Here is a 24,116-nt window from a genome sequence, read left to right on the forward strand (position 1 = left end):
GCGGACGGAAGCGGAAGTGCTCACCGGCTGCGCTCCCGAGTCGTCCCGGCGGCGGGGCGCGCCATGGAGCACGTGACGGAGGGCTCGTGGGAGTCGCTGCCGGTGCCGCTGCACCCCGGGGTGCTGGGCGCGCTGCGGGAGCTGGGGTTCCCGTACATGACGCCGGTGCAGGTACCGGCGCGGCCCGGGGGCGGCGGGTCCTCCGTGCGCGGGGGGGGCGGGGCGCGGCCGGGCGGTGCAGCCGCGGCCTCTGACCCGCGCTCCGCCCTGTGTCCCCCCAGTCCGCGGCCATCCCTCTGTTCCTGAGAAACAAGGACGTGGCTGCCGAGGCGGTGAGTCCGGGCGGGCGGCGCGTCCCCCGTTCTCCCTCCGCGCTGAACCGCGGGACGAGCCGGCCGCACCTCGTCTCCCGCACCTTGTCGCCCGCAGGTCACGGGCAGCGGGAAGACGCTCGCCTTTGTCATCCCCGTCGTGGAGATCCTTCTGAGGCGGGAGGAGGCGCTGAGAAAGAGCCAGGTGAGCATCGCCCCGCGCTTTCCGGGCGCCGAGCTCACCGCCGCCTGGGAGGCTGGTCGAGTGAAAAACGAACCGACATGAAGTCCCCCCCCCGGCGCTCCCATCGCCGGCTCTGCCTCGGTGACTTGGCCTCCAGGTGGAATTTATTTGTGGCCCCCAAAGCCGCCCCCCCCTCCTGCTCTCAGGCTCCTCCCCGGGCGCCAGGGCAGCCCCGCCTCCCCCGCTCTGCCTTCTGGCTCCGGCCCTGGGACTGTGAGCAGGTGTCCTTTCACGCCCAGGTGCTGCTGTGATGTTTGCATTTCTGAGGGTGGCGATTGCGCTGTTAGAATGGCCCTGAACCGGGTGCCAAACACGTTGTCCCGTTTCCCTGAGCGCAGGCAGGCGGGGACGGGCCTTAGAAAATGCGGGTTAGATAAACTTCCTCCAGGTGGGAGCGATAGTGCTGTGGGCTGAGCTCAGTGTCAGCGAATTAAGGATACAGAATAAGTAGGTGTCTTTACACAGAAACCTAAATCAGGCTTCTGTATGGATGGCTCTATGAAAATAGGACCAGAGGCTGGCAGGAACCTCACCCCAAATTTCCCCCAGGAGCGCTGGTTTAGTATTGGCTAACTCAGGGTTCGTGGCGCTTTACGGGACAGAGCTGGTTCCTGCTGTGATTAATAACAGTGATTCCGAGCAGCAGTTGATGTGCACTGTGACCAGAGGCTGCTGAGCAAGCCCAGGAAGCCAGGCGGAGGGTCCAGGGTGCATGTGCTCAGCTTGCAGGTCCCGGGCACTGCTCATTGTGTCGCTTCCCCCCACGTGGGCAGGTTGGAGCCATAATCATCACACCCACGCGAGAGCTGGCTGTTCAGATAGATGAGGTCCTGGCGCATTTCACGAAGCCCTTCCCACAGTTCAGGTAAATGGGATGTGGGGTCCCTGTTGGCCATGGGCTGTGAATGTGCCTGGCCTGCTCAGCACCTGTTTCTTGTTTCAGTCAGATTCTCTGGATCGGAGGAAGGAATCCTGGAGAAGATGTCGCCAGGTTTAAAGAACACGGGTAGGTTTGCTTGCTGCTGCTCGTTTCTTTGCTTGCTGTTGACAGTGAACCCACGAGGAATGGATGCATGACCTCCGTCTCACAGGAAACTCCCTTTTCAGCAACTGCCCCCTCCCCTAAAAGGTGTTTTCTCCAGGTCAATCTCCCATTTTGCTCACTGGCTCCTTCCCTTCAGCCCTCATGAACCCTCCACTCCATTAAGCCCTGCCCCTGCAGGAGAAGGGAATTTTGGAGTGTGGCCCCCAGCTCTCCCCAGGTGACTATATGGGGCTCAGGACCCTTGCTCTTGTCACTTTGGGGTCCCTCTAAGTGGCCTTATCCCTCCTGGGTGGCTTCTGACCTTGCCTTGAGCCCCAGACCCACACATATCCACTTGTCTGCCTGTATTTCCCTGAGCGTCTCAACAGCTGTTGCAGAAACAGCTAAAATGGGGCTTGGGATTTTCATCCCTGAACTTGCACATCACCTGGATTTCCCCATTTGTCTGTCTACCCACGTGCTCTTGTAGTCTGGGAGTCGGCCTTGACACCTCACCGTCCCTCCAGTTCCCCTCACAGTTAGCCATCCCCGCGTCCTTTTCTCTCTGGAGCACATCTCTAACCCATCAGCTGTTCTCCATTGCTGGCTCTCCCACTCACTTCTCTCCTGGATCCTGCAGAAACTCTGTTTCTACTCTTGCCCTCTTACAGTCCACTCTCCACATAGCAGCATGAAGCCTTTTCAGAAGGCCAGCCTGATCACACCACTCACTGGAAACTCCTGTGGCTCCTGCGAGCCCTTAAGACAGATCCTAATGCTAGTGCAGGGCCTGTGAGGCCCCCATTCTCCACGGCCACCCCTTCCCACCCCACTTTGCTGTGTGTCTCCTGTAGCCACGCGTTTTCTGCCCTCCTGCTCTGGTCTCTCCTTTCTCCACTGGGATCTAGGTGATGTTTTTGGGGTGAGGTGGATACAAAACTTGTTATTTGGAATCACAGATACCCTTAAGATCACAGAGTGGGGTAAATGTTAACTTCGTTTTCCAAGTGGGAACATCATTGTGGCGACTCCAGGCCGCTTGGAGGACATGTTCCGAAGGAAGGCTGAGGGCTTGGATCTGGCCAGCTGTGTGAGGTCCCTTGATGTCCTGGTGTTGGATGAAGCAGACAGACTTCTGGACATGGGGTTTGAGGCCAGGTACTGGATTTTGTACTTGATTGGCTCTGAGTGATATTGGACATTAAAAAAGGGAGTCACCTCATGACTCACTGTCTTCTGTGGCCACAGGTGAATTTCACATCATTAGGTTGTTTGCTCCTTGAAGTTCTACCCCACAATTTAAATTCCAATTCTTCTTCTTAAGGTGTTTTAATAAACAGCTCTATTGGGATCTATTCATATCTCATATAATTCACCCATTTTATTTTTTACTTTTTTATTTTTAAAAATATCTTGATTCCAGAGAGAGAGAAAGGGAGAGGGAGCAAGATAGAAACATTAATGATGAGAGAATCATTGATCGGCTGCCTCCTGCATGCCTCCTGCTGGGGATCGAGCCGGAAACTTGGGCATCTGCCCTGGCCGAGAATTGAATCGCGACCTCCTGGATCATAGGTCGATGCTCAACGTCTGACCCATGCTGGCCAGGCTAATTCACTCATTTAAAGTGTACAGTTTAGTGGTTTTTAGTTTCAAAGTCTTATGTCTTAATTTCACTCTCTTCTTTGAATTGTCTCACTTTATGAAAGTATAATTATGTGCTTATATTGGAGAAACTGTGGAAAAATGAGAATGTATCTCACCTCTCTGCAACATCTACCATAAATATTGTGATAGTTTCTCTTTCAGTCTTTTTCAAGACCTGTTTAGTATCGTAATGCAGTATTTGTCAGTTATGCTGATAAATTAGAGGTTCAGCTTACACCTGTGTGTTTGTTTTTTTTAAAGCATAAATACCATCCTGGAGTTTCTGCCAAAGCAGAGGAGAACAGGCCTATTCTCGGCCACGCAGACGCAGGAGGTGGAGAACCTGGTGCGAGCGGGCCTCCGGAACCCTGTGCGGGTCTCGGTGAAGGAGAAGGGCGTGGCGGCCAGCAGCACCCAGAAAACCCCCTCGCGCCTGGAGAACCACTACATGGTGAGCACCTGGCGATGCTTTGCCTCGCTCCTGCGCTCAGTACAGTGATGGTGGGGGTCTTGGGTATGGCTCATGGTGGAACAGAACATTGCTACTGGGATGAAGATTGTCAATACATTTGTTTTTATTTGTTTCCCTTCCTATGTTGCAGGTGTGTAAGGCAGATGAGAAATTTAATCAGTTGGTACATTTTCTGCGCAGCCATAAGCAAGAAAAGCACCTGGTCTTCTTCAGGTAATGCCTACGGGCTTTGCCATACCCGGATACGCAGGTGCTCGGGGCCCTTGGGTTTGGAGTTCTCTGTTAGGACGGCTCTCAGAGTGGTTTTGGCTGCAAATGACTGAAAACCCAACTTCTGTAAAAAGAAGTCCAGGGGTGGGCAGGTCCTAACATTGCTTTATGTCCCAGCAATGTCAGGGCTGGTGCGTCTGCAGTTGTCTTGGCCTCTCCTTCCTGTATGTCACCACATAGTTTCACCATGACCACTATCACACCCTGTCCCGTCTGCATGGACAGATTCACAGCCGGTGGAGGAGGAAAGGCACAGGGAGGGGACTGGTGGGTGTTAGCCCTGGGGAGTCACAGTGATGGGAAGAACCCGTTACCCAAAGGAGAAGCAGGAGTGTTTGAACATCCTATGAATCTATATTTATGTTACAGGACTATTTCAGTTTAAGTAATTTATCAGGGGCCGGGGGGGGGGCGGGGACGACCCTCTTGGTAGGTCATCTTTAGACAGTGTGGGAATATGTCCTTGGGGTTCTAGCCCATGTTTAGGGGAGTCTGTTGGCAGAGAGGGTTCGGGATTTAGAGCTTAGCTGTGGATGTTCACAGCCATCGGCCTCCTCCCGGGGGATGGGGGCATCACTGCATCTGGTGCTCGAGGCCTCCCTCCCTGTCGTAGGACAGATGGCCCACGACTGAGCCGTCTGCCCCCTTGCAGCACCTGTGCCTGCGTGGAATACTATGGGAAGGCTCTGGAGGCGCTGGTGAGGGGTGTGGACATCATGTGCATTCACGGGAAGATGAAGTACAAGCGCAACAAGATCTTCATGGGCTTCCGCAAGCTGCCCAGGTAGGGGCCTCGCAGAGATACCGCATATCCAGCCACCGCTCCCTTCTGCGTGTCTCTCTGCCTCTAATGCTTCGCAAGCGTTGTTTTCCCTGCTGTTGTCACTGTGATCAGTGAAGACCCGTGGCGATCAAAGTGGCAGCCCCCCACTCACGATGGTGTCTCCTCACTTTGCAGCGGGGTTTTGGTGTGCACTGACGTGATGGCCCGCGGTATAGACATCCCCGAAGTGAACTGGGTCCTGCAGTACGATCCCCCCAGCAGCGCAAGGTACATGTGACGGACGCCACCCTCTGTCTAGAAACCTGACCCAGAAATACGGGTCTCAGGGAACATAAGCAAAGTGACACGTCAGACAGTGTTTTAAACGGCAGAAATAGGCGAGCGGGCGGATCATGGCTGTGTTGGTGGGGGTGCCATGTTAGGCAGGAGTAAGAGGCATTAAAGTTCCTGCAGAAACGTACATGACAGAAGGTTTAAAGGAAAACAGTACATGACAGCATCTGTGGAAAGTCCAGTTGCTCTCAGTTAATTCTATTACTGATAAATGCTTCCGAACATCAGAGAATGCCTTTAGTATAGACTTCTGAGCAATAACAGTCGTTACTTCCCGGTGGGAGGCTCACAGGTCATCGATTTCTTCTTTTTTATACTTTCCATTGTTTCCCAAATTTTTTACTAAGGCCACGTCCAACCTGTGCCATCAGATAAGCATAAATTTAAACTTTATCGTTCATGTTAAGTGTCTCGCAGAATCTCGTCTGGTTTGCAGTATTTAATTGCCGGTCCTTCCGTTTCCACACTGGTCAGGGCTGAGGCGGGGCTGAGCCATGGAGTCAGGTGGCTCAGGGCCGTGTTCTGCTCAGCCCCGACACCTGGTGCGCGTGTCCCGTTCTGTGTTCACAGTGCGTTTGTGCATCGCTGTGGCCGCACGGCCCGCATCGGCCATGGCGGCAGTGCGCTGGTGTTCCTCCTTCCCATGGAAGAGGCCTACGTCAATTTCCTTGCAATCAACCAGAAAGTAAGCTGTCTCCTCTTTTCTCACAGATGCCCAGGACGGGCAAGTGGTCAGGAACTTAGGTCGGGGGTTGCATACTCACAGGCCAGGCTGGTGATGTGAGGGCTGGAACCCGGCTGGCTGCAAGGCCGTGGAGAGACACCAGCCTCATTGAGGGTGGCAGCCAAGGCTCAGCCCCAGCCGAGTGTCACTGGTGGGAACGGGGACCTGGTATTGCCATATTTTCCAACCAGAAGTCAGGATTGTTGTGGAAAATTTACTTGGTTTTTTGACCAAGTAAAACACTTGGGTTGGATTTGGGCTTCACAGCCTCTGATCTGAGATTCAAGTGGATTATTTTGCCTTTGATGTTAGTGGCACTGGCTCTGGTGGGGGAGCCTGGGGATGAGGGAGTGAGGGTGGTCTCTGCAGTGTCCCCTGCAGGAGATGAGACTCCAGAACAAAGTGGATTGTTTTGCCTTTGGTGTTACTGGCACTGGCTCTGGTTGGGGAGCCTGTGGATGCGAGCGAGGCTGGTGTCTCTGTAGTGCCCCCTGCAGGAGATGCGACTCCAGAAGAACACAGTGGACCTCCTCCCAAAGCTCCGGACCATGGCACTGGCCGACAGAGCTGTGTTCGAGAAGGGCATGAGGGCGTTTGTGTCGTTTGTCCAGGCGTACGCGAAGCATGAGTGCAGCCTCATCTTCAGGCTGAAGGGTGAGTGGGACTCCCCAGACGACTGTCTCCATCCGAGGCAGCTGCACTTTTGAGTGATTACAGTGAATCCATTAGATGGTTTGGCTAGAGAAATGGTCTTGCTCGGGATCGTCCGCAGGCTGGTCTCGGACTCCTGCCCTGGGTGTACTCACTCTGGCGTTTTGGTTTAATCAGATCTGGATTTCGCTGCGCTTGCTCGAGGCTTTGCCCTGCTGAAGATGCCCAAGATGCCAGAGCTGCGAGGAAAGCAGTTTCCGGACTTTGTTCCCGTGGACGTTAACACAGACACCATCCCATTTAAAGACAAAATCAGGGAAAAGCAGAGGCAGAAACGGCTGGAGCAGCAGAGAAAAGAGAAGATGGAAAACGAAGGGAGGAGGAAATTCATAAAAAATAAACCGTGGTCGAAGCAGAAAGCCAAAAAGGAAAAGAAAAAGATGAATAAGAAACGGAGGAGGGAGGAGGTAAAGCCTGTCGCTTCACTCCTTCCACGTCCGCCTTGGCGGGCGAACCAGTCCCGTGGAAAGAGTGTCTTCTAGCAGGAACCGCACGGGGCTCACATCCTGCGTTACGTTGGTGATGGGGGGATGCGCTGTTTGTGGGAGCTGATCTGAGAGCTGCTTCTGATTAGGTTGCTGGTGTTACCCGGGACCCCGTGGCTGAGAAATTCAGGGGTTTGCTGTCTCTTCTGCACCTAGGGCTCTGATACCGAAGATGAGGACTTGGAGGAGCTTCTCAGTGACACACGGCTGCTGAAGAAGTTTAAGAAAGGCAAAATCACCGAAGAAGAACTCGAGAAGGGGCTGCTGACAAGTGCCAAAGGGTCGATCAGGATGGCAGATTTGGGGACCTTGGACTTGGACGAGGACTGCTGATTTCAGAACCTTAGGTGAGCCACAGGAGCACCCGCCCCACACGTGGCAGGCAGCTCGCGTCGGCTCTCCCTGCAATCAGGGCCTTGGCAGACATGCTGTCATTTCAGGCTGGGGAGACAGGCCGGGGCTCTCACACTCATGACTATTTGTCTAAAAACATTCCAGCCCTGAACAGAAGATGTAAATTATTTAGTGTAAATAACATGTCAATATTTATTTTAATAGGGAAGAGCTCACTTTTCTGGGCTTATTTTATATTTATTTTTAATATGCTGATACTGAAGTGGACTTGACTTCTAGCCTTTTAAAGTTCCCGTGTTTTCAGGCACCTGACTCCCCAGGCACCCTTGCCCCTGGGCTGCATTATCTCCAGTGCACAGGACACCGGTGCAGGATGTCCTGTAGTCTAGGGTTTTCTTTCTTTCCTGAGAGTAGTCCTTAGTGCTGTTTTGTTGGGGAGTATCTGAAAAACCGAGGAAGCTAGTCATATCCTGGGAAAGAAAGTGATGCCTTCTGTTGAATAAACTGTACTTCCTTCTAATTATGTTCTCATGTCTGAACGTCACTGCACCAAGACGGCCAGTGCAATTGGGCCTGAGCCAGCTGTCAGTACTGATGCGAAACCACGTCAAAATCTTTCATGTCATTTATTTGAAGAGGTGCTGAATTTTTCCCCAAACCTGTTGAGATTTACATCTTTCCCAGATTCAGGATTTACGTTTACAGATGTCCTGGAGGCATTTTTCTAAGTGGCGGGCTGTGCAGGAGACTCTGCTAAATGCCATTCCTGCCTTCCTCAGGTTCTCTGTATGGTTTCCACTCTGTTTGGCTCGATTGTGTCCAGGGGACAGTAGCCCCTGGCCCCTATTCACTGTGGGAAGCCTGATGCCAGCTGAGCAGGTGTTTCCTGTAAGGCACCACGTGCAACCTGTGGCCTGGGCAGTTGTTAGTTATAGGGGGCGCCTGGCACAGCGAGAAACACCTGCTTTTCTAGGCCTGAGTCTCTCTAACAGGTGCTTTTGGCAAATTACTGTCCTGCAGAGGGAGGTGGGGGAGGGGTCTGAAAGGTTAGGTAGCCAATAATCTAACTTGTATTTCTGGGAACAGGAAATGAATGAAAGTGTCTGGAAACCATCAGTGCAATTTAGGTCGAGTTTTAGGGGAACCATGAACATGTTTAAATGGGCCTGAAATGAATACAAAATTCACCAAGGCATGATTTCAAGTCCTCAGTCCCTAAATCTTCATTAAAAAAGAGCTCTGTTTTGGCCTGGCTCACGGAGGGGCGAAGGGGCTACTCCTCCCCACCGCAGCTACATCCACTGTGCGAGGCAGGAAGGGATCAGTGGTTACAGGTACAGCTTAATGAGTTCGTCGCTGACCGCAGACGGCGTCAGCACCCCCAAGTCTGTGAACAGCAGTGTTATTAAGGAAGGGGGGCTGTAGTCGACCCATGGGTGCTCCTCTCTGAGGTCCTGTCCAGTCTGCACAGACTTCAGAGTGTCGGCCTTATACTGAGGAGACAGGAAGCATGCGTTAGTCCACCCTGTGCCCCTACATGCTCAGGGCTCTGCGTTGGGGAGGCCCTGGCCCCAGCAAGGAGTGTGCAGCTGTCTGACCATGCTCTCTGCAAATATGGAGAGGCCAGCTGAGCAGCACACTGACGAGGAGGCCAGTATGGCTGCGGTGGGCCAGGTCATGGTGACTGCTTGGCCACAGAAACCACCATGTGTCCCCTCATTATGTGCTGGATGAACTCCAGACCCTCAAGGTCACAGCATTTACAAAGCATGTACCACATGCCAGGCACTGTGCTCAGCTCTGCCAACGATGGTCTCAGCATTGCTGTAACTGCTAATACTCTTTTCCCCTATACAGATAACTGAAGTTCAGAACTTAAGGTGAAAGGACTTGCCCGAGGCCACATGGTCAGTAAGTGTAGAACAGGGAGCTGAGTCCAGTCTCCAAAGCTTGCACTGCTCACCACCAGCCCTCCCGGCCTCCTCAGCTCGTACCGGAGGTCTCAGTTTAAACTCAAACACCCTTCAGATACATAAAACTCGTGCCTTAAACTTATCTGGGACATCTTGCTGGTTCAGGGGGAAGAGCCGCACAAACTTGAAACTTTCCGCGACCACATAGAAAGGCTTGTTCTGTGCTTTGGCGCACACGGCCATCTGGTTGGTTCCAATCTGGGAGGTCAGGGGAGGAGGAGACAGGTGAGAGCTACAGCACATCTCAAGGGGAAGCTCGATGCATGACACTGCGTCACGTCCTGGGTCTGCGGTGCATCCCCACGCCTTCAACAAGGAACTGGGGATTGCTGAGGCTCCTACCTTGTTAATAATTCCTCCATTTTCAACCACGCCTTCGGCACCAACTATGACAAGATCCACTTTCTCCATGATATACCTAAGGAAGTAAAAGTTTATGCTAGTTGCTCGGCTCTTGTTAGCAGCAGCACCTGCCAAGATGAATGTTCGTTTCCACATGTTGAGATCCTTTTGTAACTAACTTGCTTCAAAAGGGCACTTAACACACGAGACACCTCCGACATTGTTGCCAGTTCTGTGACCAGGGCATTCAAACCAGTTTTGACCACGACCCCACTTCACACTGCCACCCAGCAGTGCACACACGTGGGTACCTGGAGCAAGACCCTCAAGACCTGGTATTCACCGTTCCTGCATGTGGTGCACTGCGCTCTGTTCTGCCTCCACACACACAAAACAGACTCAGAGGCCCGATGTGATCTTTCAGGTGGGCTGAAGGCCAATTTCCCTTTTAAAGGGACCCATTAGAATTCTTCAAAATGCTCCCTCTCGAACACATTCCCGATTTCACCACGCATCTGCCTTACGTGTTTTCTCCATAAGAGACTGTCACTCGTTTCCTCTCATGAGATTCACTGACATGACCTCGTATTAAGTACGTGGATGAAATGTATCCGACGGCCCGGGGAGCACAGCTGTGTGCTGACAGCCCAACCTTTGCGCTTTGCTCTTTAAATAACTATAATGCTGCACAAATGACCTCCCCCCCCCCCCCCCCGATCTTCCAGCCTGTCTTCTGTGCACACCAAGACCTCGAAACGAGCTTGGTGGTTTTGTGCAGCCACCAATTACGAGGAGGCAGGACGCTGCCCAGTGCAGGTTTATGAATGGGACTCGGACCTTCAGTCTGGAAACCCTGCTCCAGCCAACCCCTGGAGTGGGTGGGGACAAGTAATTGCAGGCAGGGAAGCTGGGCACTTACCCAACAGCAGCATCCAGGACCACGGTGACAGGGACGTTGAGGTGGCACAGGGCTTTGGCCATTTTCTTACTGCAATTGATGTTTTGAGAAATTAGAACCCCATAGAGTTCCAGAGTGGTGTTATGACCAGTCACTCAACTGACAACAGTAAGTCACGTTAGCGAGAAACTGACCTGATGAAACACCCTTTGCTGTTCCTGACTTAACTACTAGATAAACCCCTCAATCCCACCCTGTTACCCACTGTAATTCACGTGGTTTTTCTTCTGAGGGCAGGAACAGGCACAGCCAGGCAGTGCCGATCAACGGGCAGGTCAGGGCATGTTCTGGCTCCTCTTACAATGGCCTCTAATCCTCAGTTTGCTCTTTAAAATGACTGCTGGGCACATAACCAAGTGCAAAGATACTTGCCCAGAGAGGTCAGGCTGTGACTCCGTGATGTACACACTGAAGCGCTTCTTGGCCGCCGCAGCTGCTTCCAGGACCCTGAGGACCACTCGGGAGTAGGCGTGCGTCAGGATCCTCTGTGGGCCGAGAGAGCTCTGTCGGGGGCAGGCCTCCAAGGATGCCCTACACCCCAGGCCGCTCTCGTGCCTTCCTGGTACCCTACGCTTTTCTGTGTGCTTTCTCCCAGATCAGCTACCATCAGAAGAAAGGTCCTTGATGGGGCACCAAGTTTTAAAGCCACATACAAGCTGAAAAGGTTCTGCCAAAGGGATATACTATTACGGGTCTCCTCCTCCCAGAGCAGGCACAGAAGTGGAATCCCCATGCTGTGGACAAAAGCTTTTATTTGAAGGCTCCATGAGATTCCTTTTGGTTTCTTTTCCTATTTCTAAGCCACGTTCTGCACACTTGGGCCCACAGGCATGGGGCAGAAAACATAAACACAATGGGCCAGGGGCAGGCAGCAGTGGCTCGGAGAGGCTGAGCTCCAGCTGCCGTCATGGAGTCCCACTGTTGCCAGATCATCTGCTTTTTCTAGAGACGCCAAAAAGCCAATATTTAAATGTTGGTGAACTAGTGTTTTTTTTAAAAATAAATAGTTGGGGGTAAACACAACCCATTTGTGGGCGGATGCAACTTGTAGACGCTTCCACACATCTTCTGTCCTAAGGAATGGAGTACAGAGGACAATGCAAGAGGGATGGATGGAGCTCCCTAGAAGTACAGGCTCTCAGGCCCCGCCCCAGACCTGCTGAATCGGAATCTACATTTAATACTATCCCCAGGTGGTTCTCTTGGACGTTTAAATCTGAGCAGCTCTGTTCTAAACTCGGTCTCAGCCAGCGCTGCTGCAGGCGGATGTTACACGGTAAATTACACTAGAGCACGCGAAACCCACAGAATCACGACAGCTGTGGTGCTGGCCTGGAGGCCGAGAGAAAGCAGGCAACATCGTGCTTCCACGTGGCTTTGTTTGCAACTGGTTTTTGTATAAGTTCCACTCACATCATTACATCATTTATTTAGTGACTACTTCAGAGGTTGGGAAGAGGGCAATAAAAGGACACAATTTCAGAGTCAAAACGCACATAAATGATTTTATGGTCAGTGGCGGTTTGATAGCCAAAAAGAATATGGTGGTGGGAGAGATGTCATAAAAGTTTTATTAGCCCTGTGCTGGGAGACTGGCTTAACCTGCAGCTCCAGTCTTTGCATCTCTGTGACAGCGTTTGAAATGAAGTTAAAAAAAAATTTCAACCCAGTGCTGACCTGCATCAGGAAGACAGACAGCGTTAACCAGTGACAAGAGCTGCTCTGTGTTGACTTAATTCATGTTAATTTAGTACACATCCAATAATAAAAATACTTCCTTAGTAAGGTGTCTTGTTAAATCAAGAATCAGCCATGCTGTGCCAGTGTTTTTCTCTGCCTGTTTAAAATGAAAACCATCTATGATGATAATATCTACATTTATATAGTGCCTACTCTGTGCCAAGCCCAGGCCCAGTGCAGTCCTTACACAGACCATCTTAGTCCTCACAACCCCATGAGGTAGGTGCTGTTATGCCCCTAACTTAGCAGTGAGTAGACTGCAGCACAGAGAGGTTAAGTAACTTGTCCAAGATTACACAGCACATAGGTGGCAGAGGCAGGATTTTACCCCAGGAGTCTAACTCCAAAGTCCTTGCTCACAGTTACCACACATGATGACATCTACTCACCGCTCCATCTTTGATGAAAGTATGGCACAGATCTGCGATTTTACTTCTTGACAGTGATATTCTCCTGAGAAAAAGCTCTCCTCGCTCAATCATGATCTTTTTACATTTGGAGTAATCCTAGGAAAGGAAGAGCAAAATGAGGGCAAGGGGAAGATCCAAGCAATGCTGAGAATATCTACAGCTGAACAGACGTGGAAAAGGAACCCGAGGGAGGGTGGGGCTTACAGAGTACTCCAGGGAGGTGAGGCTGATGAAGCGCAGGAAGAGCTCCCCACCGGAGGACACCGCCACAGAGGAGTCCACGCCACACAGGGTTTCTATGGCTCTGGTGAGATTCGCTCTCAGGCCCTGGAGTGTCTCCCCTGGATTGATCACATGAGAAATGTGACATTCACCTTCGTATCTATCACAGCCCCCTGGTGGGTCTGCGATTCATTCATTCAACTAATATTTACTGAGTGCATAATATGCCGGGTACTAGTCTAGATGCCAAAGATACATCAGTGAACAAGACAAACAGGGTCCCTGCTCTGATGGAATCCCTTTCTAGTGGGAGAGGCAGAAAATATGCACACAAAGAACTAAGGAAGTTAATTACAGAAGGTAATGAGGACAGAAAAAAGCAGTGATGAGAAAAGTGGAGGGATGTAGAGTGAACAGGGATGGCTTCTTGGAGTGGGGGCCATTTAAAATGAGACCTGAGGGGGAAAGGATCCAGCCGCACAGAGGTCCAGTGGGAGAGGTTCCAGGAGCAGACTAGGACAGTGCAAAGGCCCCGAGTGGGAACAAACTGAGTGTGAGAGGCCAGCATGGCTGAAGCACAGGTCTCTGAGGGAGAGCACTGATGAGGCCTGTGAGGCGGTGCAGGTGAGGACCAGGTGTTTGGATATTACTATAGTACAATGAGAGGACACTGGAGGTCATCTTAGAGATACAAGTCTCCAGGCCAGCCCTTTGGATTAACGAAGGCTTTATTATTTTGCTTACTCAAGGTGTCCCGCTACACCCAGATGTTTATATTTGGACGATTACGATTAATGACAATACCAGAATTTATCCTGGAATGTTCTCTGTAGCATCTGCAGAGAATTTGGCACAAGACAGCTAAATAAAACCCCTGGAAAGCTGAACTATTGATATAATTTTAGCTTCATGGTCAACTGGATATAAAATGGTAACTCTTGACTCAAAGTATATTTTATTTATGAAAGGGAACCTGCTTCATGGTAACTTGGGGGCTCTCTCCAGTTTAAAAAGAAGACTGAAATGAAGGAAGAAGCTGAGCTTGGGTGACCCGACCTTGTGTAGGCACAGGTATCTCTCTCCCTCTCTACACTTCCAACAGCTGCTAGAAGGCTTTCCTCAAAGCCCCGTGTGTTCGAGGATGACCCTCACCTTTGTCTTGTTTCAAGAACTCCAGCAAAGTCCGTATGGCTGCCACTGCCGAGGCTGTGTCCAGATCCTCTTTCATCTGAGACTTGAAGTAGGCGATTAACTCTGGGAACAGAGCAAAAAGTGACGCATCAGGTTCACTTAGCAGGATGTAAGGCCACAGAGCCTGCCAGTGATTGCAGACCTTACGAAGCAACATCATTTAAAAATGTCCTTTCCAAGGCGTCTGGCTTTCTGGGGGATGATAACGGTGGTGGGAATACAGATGACATCTACTCAATGATACTGAAAGGTCACTCTCCCTCTTATCCTGGACCCCAAGTCCTGAGAGACCCCTAGAGTCAACCACCTAGTCAAATTTACCGGGGACCGCTGCAGACGGTCTACCCTAAGTCAAGCCTATTCACCTACAGGCTCATTTACGTGTATGTCGGGGTCCACCCCCTGTATTTTTTTAACACGACAGCTGCGAGACACACGTTAGTGTGCCCTGGTGTCTCGCTTCACGATGCACTTTGGTAACCACACTCGCTGAGCACGGCGCGCACGCCTTGCTCCTGTGACTCCAGGACCAGATTCAACAGGGCAGGGAGTCCTGCCCGCTCCACCTGCGGCGGAGTCGCGCGTGGGGGCCGGGGCGTCTGCGGGGACGCTCAGGGGCCGCCCCCTGAGGCGGGACCACGGGAGGGGTTAGAGGAACCGCGTCCCGCCGAGCAGCCCGAGCTCGGAAAGCGACCTCCCCGGGGCCCGGCCGGGCGGCCCCTGCGAGGCCCCGCTGTGGACCCGGCCCGGCCCGGCCCGACTTACCCTCGTCGTCCATGGTGCCGTCCGGACCGCAGCGCCCGAGGGGCCCGGAGCCGCCCGCTGCCTGGCTGCGCCCCGCGACCGCGCCGGCTCCGAGGCGCGGACACTGACAGCGCGCGGCGCGCCCCACACTCCACTTCCGGCGCTCTGGGGGCGGGGCCACGAGCCTCGCGCCGGGTCTGGGCCAACCCGCCTCGCGCGTCACTCGGTGGCGCCGGAAGTCTGGAGCGCGGCTTCCGGGAGGCTCCCCTGGCTTCCGGGAGGCTCATCTGACTTCCGGTGCATCTGGGCTGAGGGACCTCGGCCGCCATGGTCTCCGACGGTGAGGGCCGCGCCGCGCGGGACGCGGGCCCCGGGGGCTGGACAGACTGGGCCCTGCAGATGGAGTCGGTGCCGTGGGCTGGGTCTCAGGAGCAGAGGCGAACGTGCTCATTCAGTGGCTGTCCCCCTCCGCGTGCCCGGCGCTCTTCGCTGCGTGCCCCGGGGAGTCGCAGCCGGGAGCGGGCCCGGCCCCCGTGGCGGGCACAGCCTCGTGGGCGGGGCAGGCAATAGGCAGGTCGATGGGATCGATCCTGAAGGGGAACTAGCGCCGCGGAAACGGCCTCCCGTGGAGGGGTGGCGGGGGACAGCGGCGGCGTGGGGACCGACGCGCGGCCCCGCCGCCCTCCCGTGCGCGGCGGGCCCGCGGAGCCACACGGGCCGGGCAGAAGCCGCCTCCTGCGCGGAGTCCACGCCCGGTGCGCAGGGGCGGGAGGACGCGCGGGACCCAGCCCACGGAGTGGAGCCGCGTGTCAGGGGAGCAGGGCCGGCCCTGCGGGTGGTCAGCGGGCCGAGCGACCTAAAGCAAGTTACTCTCACTTGCAAACATGGGAATACCCTGTTTCATCTGATCCGAAACGATATTGATTATGAAACGTGCTTTTATGTCATACGCCGCCGAGGGAAGGGTGCCGCCCACGCCCAGCTTCATCGCAAGATACCACCTGATTTCAGCAACTGTTACATGTTAAAAAAATAAAAGTAACTGATGAAAGATGCCAATAGGAAGGGACTTTGGAAGGAAGAGGCGGCGCTGGATTTGGGCCCCAAAGAGTAGATAAGATTTGGATATGTAAGCAGGAAACAAAGGTGGGGTGAGGAGTGTCCCGGTAATAGGAGACTGAACTGCAGGAAGGAAGGAATGGGGCAGGGAAGACATTATTGCTTTTTGTTATTAAATGAGCGTCCTGGGTTTATCATAACAGCAGGTGCTTACAAGTTCCTGTGTCACCTCAGGGTGTCGGCTCCTTGGGGGCTCAGACACTATTCTCAATACCCCACCCTGGTACGTAGTGTGAATGTTTGTCGAGTGAGTTAATGTGTTAAGTTAGGCTACTCTGAGTTTGGAGAGTAGCCTAGTTTCTTTCCCAGTAAAATATTTTTTACATAGAAATTGATTTTCACCTTTTAAAAACGTGCCTGATCACAACGCGCCTTGCTGCCAGGTGACTTGAAGTAGTCAGGGCCAAATGGATTCCAGATTCCTCCCTTTAAACCGCACCAACCCCTCACCCAAGGTTTTACTACTGGTGGTTCTTACCGCTAGTTAATCGGTGCCTTCTACCACTGACCAGGCATTTAAAATGCAACATCTTCGGATTCATTTAATGGATGTTTATTATGCATCCTCTGTGTTAGGCAGCGTGCTAGGAGCAGAGGATAAGCAGTGACAAAACAGGCAAAAATTCCCCCTCATGGAGCTTACGTTTCTAGTGGGGAAAGGTGCAGCAGTGCTTAAAGCAGGTGCGAGAGAGCTTGCTGAGGACCCACAGAGCTTTAGATGTGTAAAAGAACTCGGCCTTCTGTTAATCTCCAGATTGTCAGATGGCAAACGTGTAAAGGCATGTAGAATGTCAGCTTTGATTCACGTGCATGAGGCTCATCTTTTTTATTTCTGTTACTATTTTCAGAAGATGAGTTGAATCTTCTAGTTATCATAGTTGATACCAACCCGATTTGGTGGGGGAAGCAAGCACTAAAGGAATCCCAGGTGAGGCTGCTTCAAGGGGGCCTTTGGGTCATTCTGGTGTAACCGAGTATATGTTTATTTATCCATTTTAACATACAGTTCAGTGATTTTTTTTTTTAGTAAAACCCACAATAAAGTTGTGTAACCATGACCACAGTTCTGTCACCCCAGAAGGTCTCCTCATGCCTGTTCACAGTCACTCACAGCTTTTACCCCCTAGCTGGAGGCAGCCACTGATCTGCTTTCTGTTCCTCGATTAGTTTGCATTTTCTAGATTTTTATAAAAGTAGAATCAAGCAGTATGAACTGGAGGAATTTTTGGTCTGATTTCTTTGTTCAGCATAACGATTTTGAGTCTTGTCCATGCTGTTACGTGTCCCAGTAGGTCAGCTCCTTTTTATTGCTGCGTAGTATTCCACTGTGTGGATGTTCTGGCGCATCCCTGCATGTTACCTTAGTGCTCTTCAGAAAAAGTATCTTGTTTTGAACTCTCATCAGCGGTATACAAGAATACCTTTTTTCACGTGTGAACCAATGCAAGATGCTTTCTTTACTTATTTTATCTCTTGCCAATATGACGTATCAAAAAAAGTTACCTCAGTTTGCTTTTTGTATATTTGATGGCCCATTTGTATTTCTCCCTTGAGTGGGGCATTGCCCATTTTTCTCTTTAGCTGTCCCTTTTTTTTTTTTTTTTAAATGATTTGTGGACACTCTATATTAAAAGGTTAACCTGTTGCCTGTCAATTATTTTTTCCTAGTTTGTCATTTGTCTTTAACTTTTGCTCACAGTTTTTTTTTTGCCATCTAGAAATTTTAATAGGTTTGTTTTACTTTTTTAAAAGAAAGTGAAATTAGCATTTTATTTTCGTGCCTGAAGTATTTTTAAGGAAACCTTAGTTATTGCAAGAGCTGACGTAGGTGTTTGCATAGGTAATTTACTTCTCTAACATCTTCTCTTCTCAATAGTTTACTTTATCAAAATGCATAGACGCAGTGATGGTGCTGGGGAATTCTCACTTGTTCATGAATCGTTCCAACAAACTGGCTGTGATAGCGAGTCACATTCAGGAAAGGTAGGACCATCAGGATTACCTATGTGACGCTTAGCATTCGTGAGCTTTGTGTACCAGTTCACATGTCCCGCTCCTACTGTGTGTTGCTCTACTCATGGGTCTGCCCCAGGGGGCAGGTGAGGGAGGTGGGATTCTGCTTTCCCTTCAGCCCACTTGGGCTCCTGTGCACCTCTCGTGTGAATATTTCACTGCTCTGGATGTGATTCCACTGTTTATAAGTAAGGATTTTTCTTACCAATTGGCTCTGTGACCCAACCCAGGTTCTCCATCTGGCGCTGGGCTAAAGACACAGTGACCTTTTCTAACATTGGTGTGAAACCCAGCTGTGTCAGTTATTGAAGGGTGGTGAATAGATATGTAGTTGGTGTGCAGATGTGGCCATGTGTACAGCAGAGATTTCTATGAGTAACTTTGACTATATTCACTTGTCATGTTATACATGGACTGTAGAATCTAATCCCCATGTAAGGTACAGCTCTCGTCTGTCTTTTAAAAAATTTATTTTATTTATTTATTTTAAATATGTCTTTATTGATTTCAGAGAGAGGAAGAGAGAGGTAGAGAGGGAGGGCGGAGGGAGGGAGGGAGGGAGGGAGAGAGAGAGAAACATCAGTGATGAGAGAGTCATTGATCGTCAGCCTCCTGCACGTGCCCTGCTGGGGATCAAGCCTCCAGCCCAGGACATGTGCCCTGACCAGGAATTGAACCGGTGACCTCCTGGTGCATGGGTCGATGCTCAACCACTTAGCCACACTGGCTGGGCTATACTTTTTTAACAAAATGAAATTTATTACAGAATCTTGTGGGTCCAGAGTTAATGTGGCTTTAGTCTGTTTTCTCTGCTGAACTTCATCCTGATGCCTAGCGAGGGCACCGAGTCCTGGCGTAACGAGGCCTCTTCCTGCTGTTGCAGCCGATTCCTGTATCCTGGGAGGAATGGCAGACTTGGAGACTTCTTCGGGGACCCTGGTAACACTCCTGCTGAACTCAATCCCTCGGGGAGTAAGGACGGGAAGTACGAGCTGTTGACAGCTGCAAACGAAGTTCTTGTGGAGGAGATTAAGGATCTGATGGCTAAGGGTATGAGCTTTTCCCTCCTTGTTATTTTGCAGATGGAGTTGAACGTGGGGTTCCTGCAGGACCGGAGGTTCTAGATGTGATCTACTTGCTTCTCTCTTTCCTTTCTGAAATCGTTTTCACCTGAGTCTGCGCACGGTTTACCTGCCCGCTGCCCAGCCCCTACTTGAGACACACTCTTTGGGCTCTACGACTATCCTGTTGATCTGGTTTTTCTCTTTTTCAGACCATTCATTCTTCTCTTTCTGACTTTTCCTTCATCTTTGCCCCTTAAAATACATATTTTTTATTTTGCATGGTGTTTTTTTCTTCCTCTGTACATTCTCCCCCACTCTTCTTGTTTATGTGGGTATTAAAGTGTACAGCGCGGGGGCAGTGAGTACATTCACGTTGTGCAACTGTCACCATCGTCTACCCCCAAAACTTTCTCAGCTTCCTAAACTGCAGCTCACCCCTTAAACAATCCCCAGTCTCCTCCCCAGACCCTGACCACCAGGGTATTTTAAATTGAGAAAATGTGTTAAAAACTGTTTGTTTAAGCATGACTGAGAACAGATCGCTGCTTTTAAACCCAGTTTGAAAAAGTTACTTCATTCATGAGGAAGAATGCTTTGGTTTGAAAGTGATTTTAGTTCAAGAAAATGCCAAGAAATTCCCTTCATAATGCTTTTTATTTTCATTTATAGGTGACCTAAAGGGTCAGCACACGGAAACTCTGCTGGCAGGATCGCTCGCCAAAGCTCTGTGCTGTATCCTTGCTGTTTCAATCATTCAGAGGTGTCTTCTGGGATAAACGTATCTTGTGATATTTCCTAGGACCTGCATCCATGTAAACAAGGCTACGTATTTATTCCAACTGGCTTTGCCATGTTTATAAGACAAGCTGTAGAAACTTGAATGGGAAGGATAGGAAAACTAGTTTCTCCAGCGTGTCCTTCCGCTTACAACTCTTCAGGACACTTTTTTGTTTCTTACTTAGGCAGACTGGGGAGTTGGGGTGGCGTTTCCCCCCATCTCCCTTGAGCAGAGAGCAGTGTTTGATTGTAAAAGCCGTTTACTGACCCTGATGCTTAATAAGCGAGCAGCTGTTGCTCCACAGGCCAGCAGGTTACTTTGAGTTTAACATGAAGTCCACAACCCCTTTCTAAGCATTTCGATCTTGTCTGTCTATGTGATGTTCTCCCAGTCTCTTGAGATTTAATTTGTTTTGGACAGTATTGAGTGATTCCTCCAATTGAGACTGGGGGGTGGGGTGGTGTCTGACCATCCATGTGTGGTCTTCAAGTTCGAGAGCTTATTTGATTGACTTACTGGTTCACTGTGGTCCCAGTGTTCAAATCTAGGGTGTGGTGGGTGGTCACAGAGCAGTCCGATGGTGGGCATTTCCATTTTCTGGGACAGAGACACTTCAGTCAGGTCATAAGGCCCAGTTGATGGGTCATTGGAAACCCCCAGTCCCTCTTGTTTTGTGTGTTTATCATGGTAAATGGAACAATTCTTTTTTTCACCTATGTGGCTGCTGGGTTTATTTAACTAAAATTTGAGGTTATTTTTTGTTTACTATGAATATTTGTGAAATTAACTAATGTTTTTTAATTCCTTAATGCCAAAAAAACATAAGACATTCACCGAATGAACAAGGAAGTTAGAGGTAGGAGCCTATGTCTTTCTATGAGACCAACCCTTGTTTTACTACTGTAACTTGGTGGGCTGTGTAAAGTCGGTTAGAAAACCTTATAATATGTTCAGTAAGGTTCAGTTAAATTGCAACCTGCTTTTATCTCTTTACAGATCATCAGGAAATGAAGTCAAGGATATTGGTAAGGTTTTCGTAGAATCACTGCTGTGTTTATATGTTTGCTTCTTGTGCCACACAGATGAAAAACCTGGCAGTTCCCAGGGTTGATGGCAGCGTTGGGGGCTGGCCTGTCTCCCGAGTCTCTGATGGGAGGCTAGAATAGGGCAGCTGGGTAATCTGTCGTGTTGGGATGAAACATGCGGTCTCAGATGCTAGCGTCGTGTGAAGGGCGTATGAGGGTGTTCATCAGAGCATCGTCTAAGACCGAGTCTTGTGAACTGCTAAATGCCCCCTATAGATAACTGGGTAAATAGCGGGAATATGTGAAGTCAGCACGGAGGATGAGATACGTCCAGACAAGCAGGTTGGGGAACATTAGAGAGAGCGTGTCCTATAGTGTGTGTGTGTGGTGGGTGTGAGCGTGTGTATGTGCCCACGTAGCTGCTCGCTAGAAACTGTTAAGGGTTATCTCTTGAGGGGTAGGATTTGGGGGACATTTTCCCAGTCGACACTGTGGTAGGTATTATTTAACGATGACAACTAGGTAGACAAATGAGAAAAATAACACTGGTTGCAGTTGGCAGTATATCCTGGCATCCGAGTGGGAGTCCTTGGATGTGCCTGCAGGGTGTTAACAAGGATGTGGTTTTAGGTAATAAAGGCAGCAGAGGACAGTGCGCTGCAGTATATGAATTTCATGAATGTCATCTTCGCAGCACAGAAGCAGGTGAGTGGACACCCTTCTTTTTCAAGGATGTTTGTTTCATAACAAAGGAACTAATTTCTTTTTTTTTTTTGAATGACCTACTTAGGGAGGTTTTCTGACTAAATAGCCTCATGAATGGATTAGGAATCAGGCATCTATGTTTCCTACAGTTACTTGAGCCCTGGACCCCTTGAGAATCTGATGAGCCCCCAGAAAAATATGCAGACAGTTTTTAATAGTTTTAGGGTATTTGTGGAACCCCGTTGAGCCCATCCTGGATCCCAGGCTAAGAATCCCTGGTTCTACGGCTTGCTGCACACCATGATGAATTGTCACTAATACATTTTCTTCTTTGACATGTTCAAAAAATGAGAAGAAAACTTAAAACTTCAGTTGGAACCTGAAATACTATAGACGTGTATAATAATAGTCTTCATCTTGGAGGCCCCTGTGGTGTAGCGAAAAGACTGTGGGCCCTGGGGACAGGTGAACTGGGATTGATGGCCCTGCCTCCACTGGCCTCCATGACCACAGCTGGCCAAGGCCTGGGCTGGAAAATGCTAATGAGATACCTACCTTGTGCAGTTATTATGCTAATTAAGCAAGCCATTTTCAGAGTAGAGCTTGGCACATAGCAGAGTCTCAGTGTAAGGTGGTCATTGTTACCATTCCCGTAATATCTGGAATACTCATTTCAGAATATTTTGATCGATGCCTGTGTTTTGGACTCCGATTCAGGACTCCTCCAACAGGTAGGTTTTAAACGAATGCTTGGTGTTGGTGGTTGTGAAAGCGGGGGTTATGTTCTGTTACCTGTTGTTAAATACCTTTCGCCGATCTTCACACACTTTTAGAATAAATATTCTTGGTAGCACACAAACAGAAAACGGGGCACATGCTGTCCTACGCTGTGGTCTCCAGAGGGTGGAAGGCTGTGAGCCAAGGGGGAAAATAAGCTGTGTGCACATCCTAAAAGGTAGGCGGGAGTTTCTGGCCCTCACGCAGTGCGAGCACTCCCTTTCATTCACTGTGGCATCTCTGCGTCTCCTTTTGGAGACACGAGGAATTGCTGGTGGGAATTGTGTCCTTCTGGAAAAGCTGAGCAAGTGCTAGTGTGGCAGAGAGCCCTTGTGTGTCTTGCAGGCTTGTGATATCACAGGGGGACTGTACCTGAAGGTGCCTCAGATGCTCTCCCTCCTGCAGTATCTCCTGGTAAGGAACCTCGGCTGTGTACCTGACACCTTGAGTCAGTGAGACCGTTTCCTGGGGAATGACTGGGAGCAGGGTGGCAGGTGCTAGTCATTGGGGGAAAGGAAGGAACAGGTGGGCTAGATGTCTCGAAGCTGAGAGGGTGGGCTTCGGGTAGTCTTTGAACCCTGCACACTGTATGTATGCAGAGTGTCGTACGAACGATTCCAGAGCAGTGCCTGTATGCGGAGGTGCTCAGTAATTGCTGAGTGAATGAAAACACTTTTTTTTTTTCCAGTGGGTTTTTCTCCCTGATCAGGATCAGAGGTCTCAGTTAACTCTCCCGCCCCCCATTCACGTCGACTACCGGGCTGCGTGCTTCTGCCACAGGAACCTCATTGAAATTGGCTATGTCTGTTCTGTGTGCTTGTCCAGTACGTTCATGGGACTAAATTTTTCTTTTTTTCCATGTTGGGGGGGGGTCAGAAAATCTCTCAGCTGTATAGTTTTAAACCTTCCTATTTTCTGTTATTTTTATTTTAATTTTATTTACAGTCTTCTGCAACTTCAGTCCCATCTGCACCACCTGCGAGTAAGTATCTTTGAGGTGGTGTGCAGGGCCACGCCTTGGGCCGTCCCATCGCTAACGAGTGTTCTCCGTGTCGTTCCAGGACGGCCTTTAAGATCTCTCTGCCCCCCGTACTGAAGGCCAAGAAAAAGAAACTGAAACTCTCCACATGATGATGAAACTTTTTCCCGTCTCCTTGCGTGTGTGGAAACTGTGTGTGCAGGGGACTCTCTGTAGGGAGGCTCTGAAGAACACACAGATTCGTGGAAGAATCTTTCGTGGTTTCTTACAGGTGCAGTTGTAAACGGCGCCCCTGTCCCGTCCTCCCGGGGCTGGGTCACCTGAGGGAGTCGCTCTGCGGGCGGACACGCCCAGAGCTCCCAGGCCGGGTGTGGGGGGGGGGGAAGAAGGCGGGCGGCGCCACCTGATAGAGTCCCGACCATCACCCGACCTGTTAGAACACCGGCCGTCCCGCGACCTGTTAGAACACCGGCCGTCCCGCGTCAGATCGCCCGTCCGACCCGCACAGGCCCAGCTGCTCGCTGCGAAACGCAAGCAGTTAGATACGGGGTTTGGCAATTTTCATTGGAAATGTTTTATACGCTGTCTTTGTTCTGTTTTGTTTTTGACGGTTGTGTTTATGGTTTACATAAAGTTTTGTAATAAGATAAGTTAAACTTTCGTAACTTGCTTGAGTTACTTCCTCGTACTCTGTATTTCTTGCGCGTTCAGCCCTTC

The 24,116-nt window shown here is 50.5% G+C and overlaps 3 protein-coding genes across 5 annotated transcripts; 2 read left to right on the forward strand and 1 right to left on the reverse strand.

Moving 5' to 3' along the window:
* The first annotated feature begins 5 nt into the window (after positions 1-5).
* DDX55 (DEAD-box helicase 55) lies at positions 6-7,882 on the forward strand. Its single transcript, XM_081122637.1, has 14 exons — positions 6-171; positions 282-332; positions 430-516; positions 1,329-1,420; positions 1,499-1,561; positions 2,588-2,737; positions 3,488-3,677; positions 3,829-3,911; positions 4,621-4,752; positions 4,927-5,019; positions 5,656-5,770; positions 6,295-6,463; positions 6,638-6,927; positions 7,162-7,882. The coding sequence occupies exons 1-14, from the start codon at positions 64-66 to the stop codon at positions 7,336-7,338; spliced, it is 1,800 nt and encodes a 599-aa protein (XP_080978763.1). The 5' UTR covers positions 6-63; the 3' UTR covers positions 7,339-7,882.
* An 87-nt stretch (positions 7,883-7,969) lies between these two features.
* EIF2B1 (eukaryotic translation initiation factor 2B subunit alpha) lies at positions 7,970-15,100 on the reverse strand. The gene is made up of 9 exons (XM_081122641.1): positions 14,961-15,100; positions 14,157-14,258; positions 12,987-13,123; positions 12,762-12,878; positions 11,005-11,117; positions 10,594-10,662; positions 9,675-9,750; positions 9,405-9,530; positions 7,970-8,852 (listed from the first exon to the last, which is right to left on the reverse strand). The coding sequence occupies exons 1-9, from the start codon at positions 14,971-14,973 to the stop codon at positions 8,688-8,690; spliced, it is 918 nt and encodes a 305-aa protein (XP_080978767.1). The 5' UTR covers positions 14,974-15,100; the 3' UTR covers positions 7,970-8,687.
* A 73-nt stretch (positions 15,101-15,173) lies between these two features.
* On the forward strand, positions 15,174-24,059 carry GTF2H3 (general transcription factor IIH subunit 3). 3 transcript variants are annotated; one of them, XM_081122638.1, is made up of 13 exons: positions 15,174-15,279; positions 16,907-16,986; positions 17,935-18,041; positions 18,955-19,121; positions 19,805-19,867; positions 20,740-20,769; positions 20,910-20,938; positions 21,569-21,643; positions 22,321-22,374; positions 22,766-22,834; positions 23,109-23,244; positions 23,366-23,402; positions 23,482-24,059. In XM_081122638.1, exons 1-13 carry the CDS (start codon positions 15,267-15,269, stop codon positions 23,549-23,551), a joined length of 930 nt encoding a protein of 309 aa, XP_080978764.1. In that variant the 5' UTR covers positions 15,174-15,266; the 3' UTR covers positions 23,552-24,059. The 3 variants fall into 3 exon arrangements, with proteins under 3 accessions (XP_080978764.1, XP_080978766.1, XP_080978765.1); XM_081122639.1 differs by having other exon boundaries at positions 15,225-15,279; positions 17,957-18,041; XM_081122640.1 differs by lacking the exon at positions 23,109-23,244 and having other exon boundaries at positions 15,216-15,279.
* Positions 24,060-24,116: the final 57 nt, after the last annotated feature.

This window comes from Miniopterus schreibersii, assembly GCF_964146895.1.
Source record: "Miniopterus schreibersii genome assembly, chromosome: 20".
NCBI classification, from domain to species: Eukaryota; Metazoa; Chordata; class Mammalia; order Chiroptera; family Miniopteridae; genus Miniopterus; species Miniopterus schreibersii.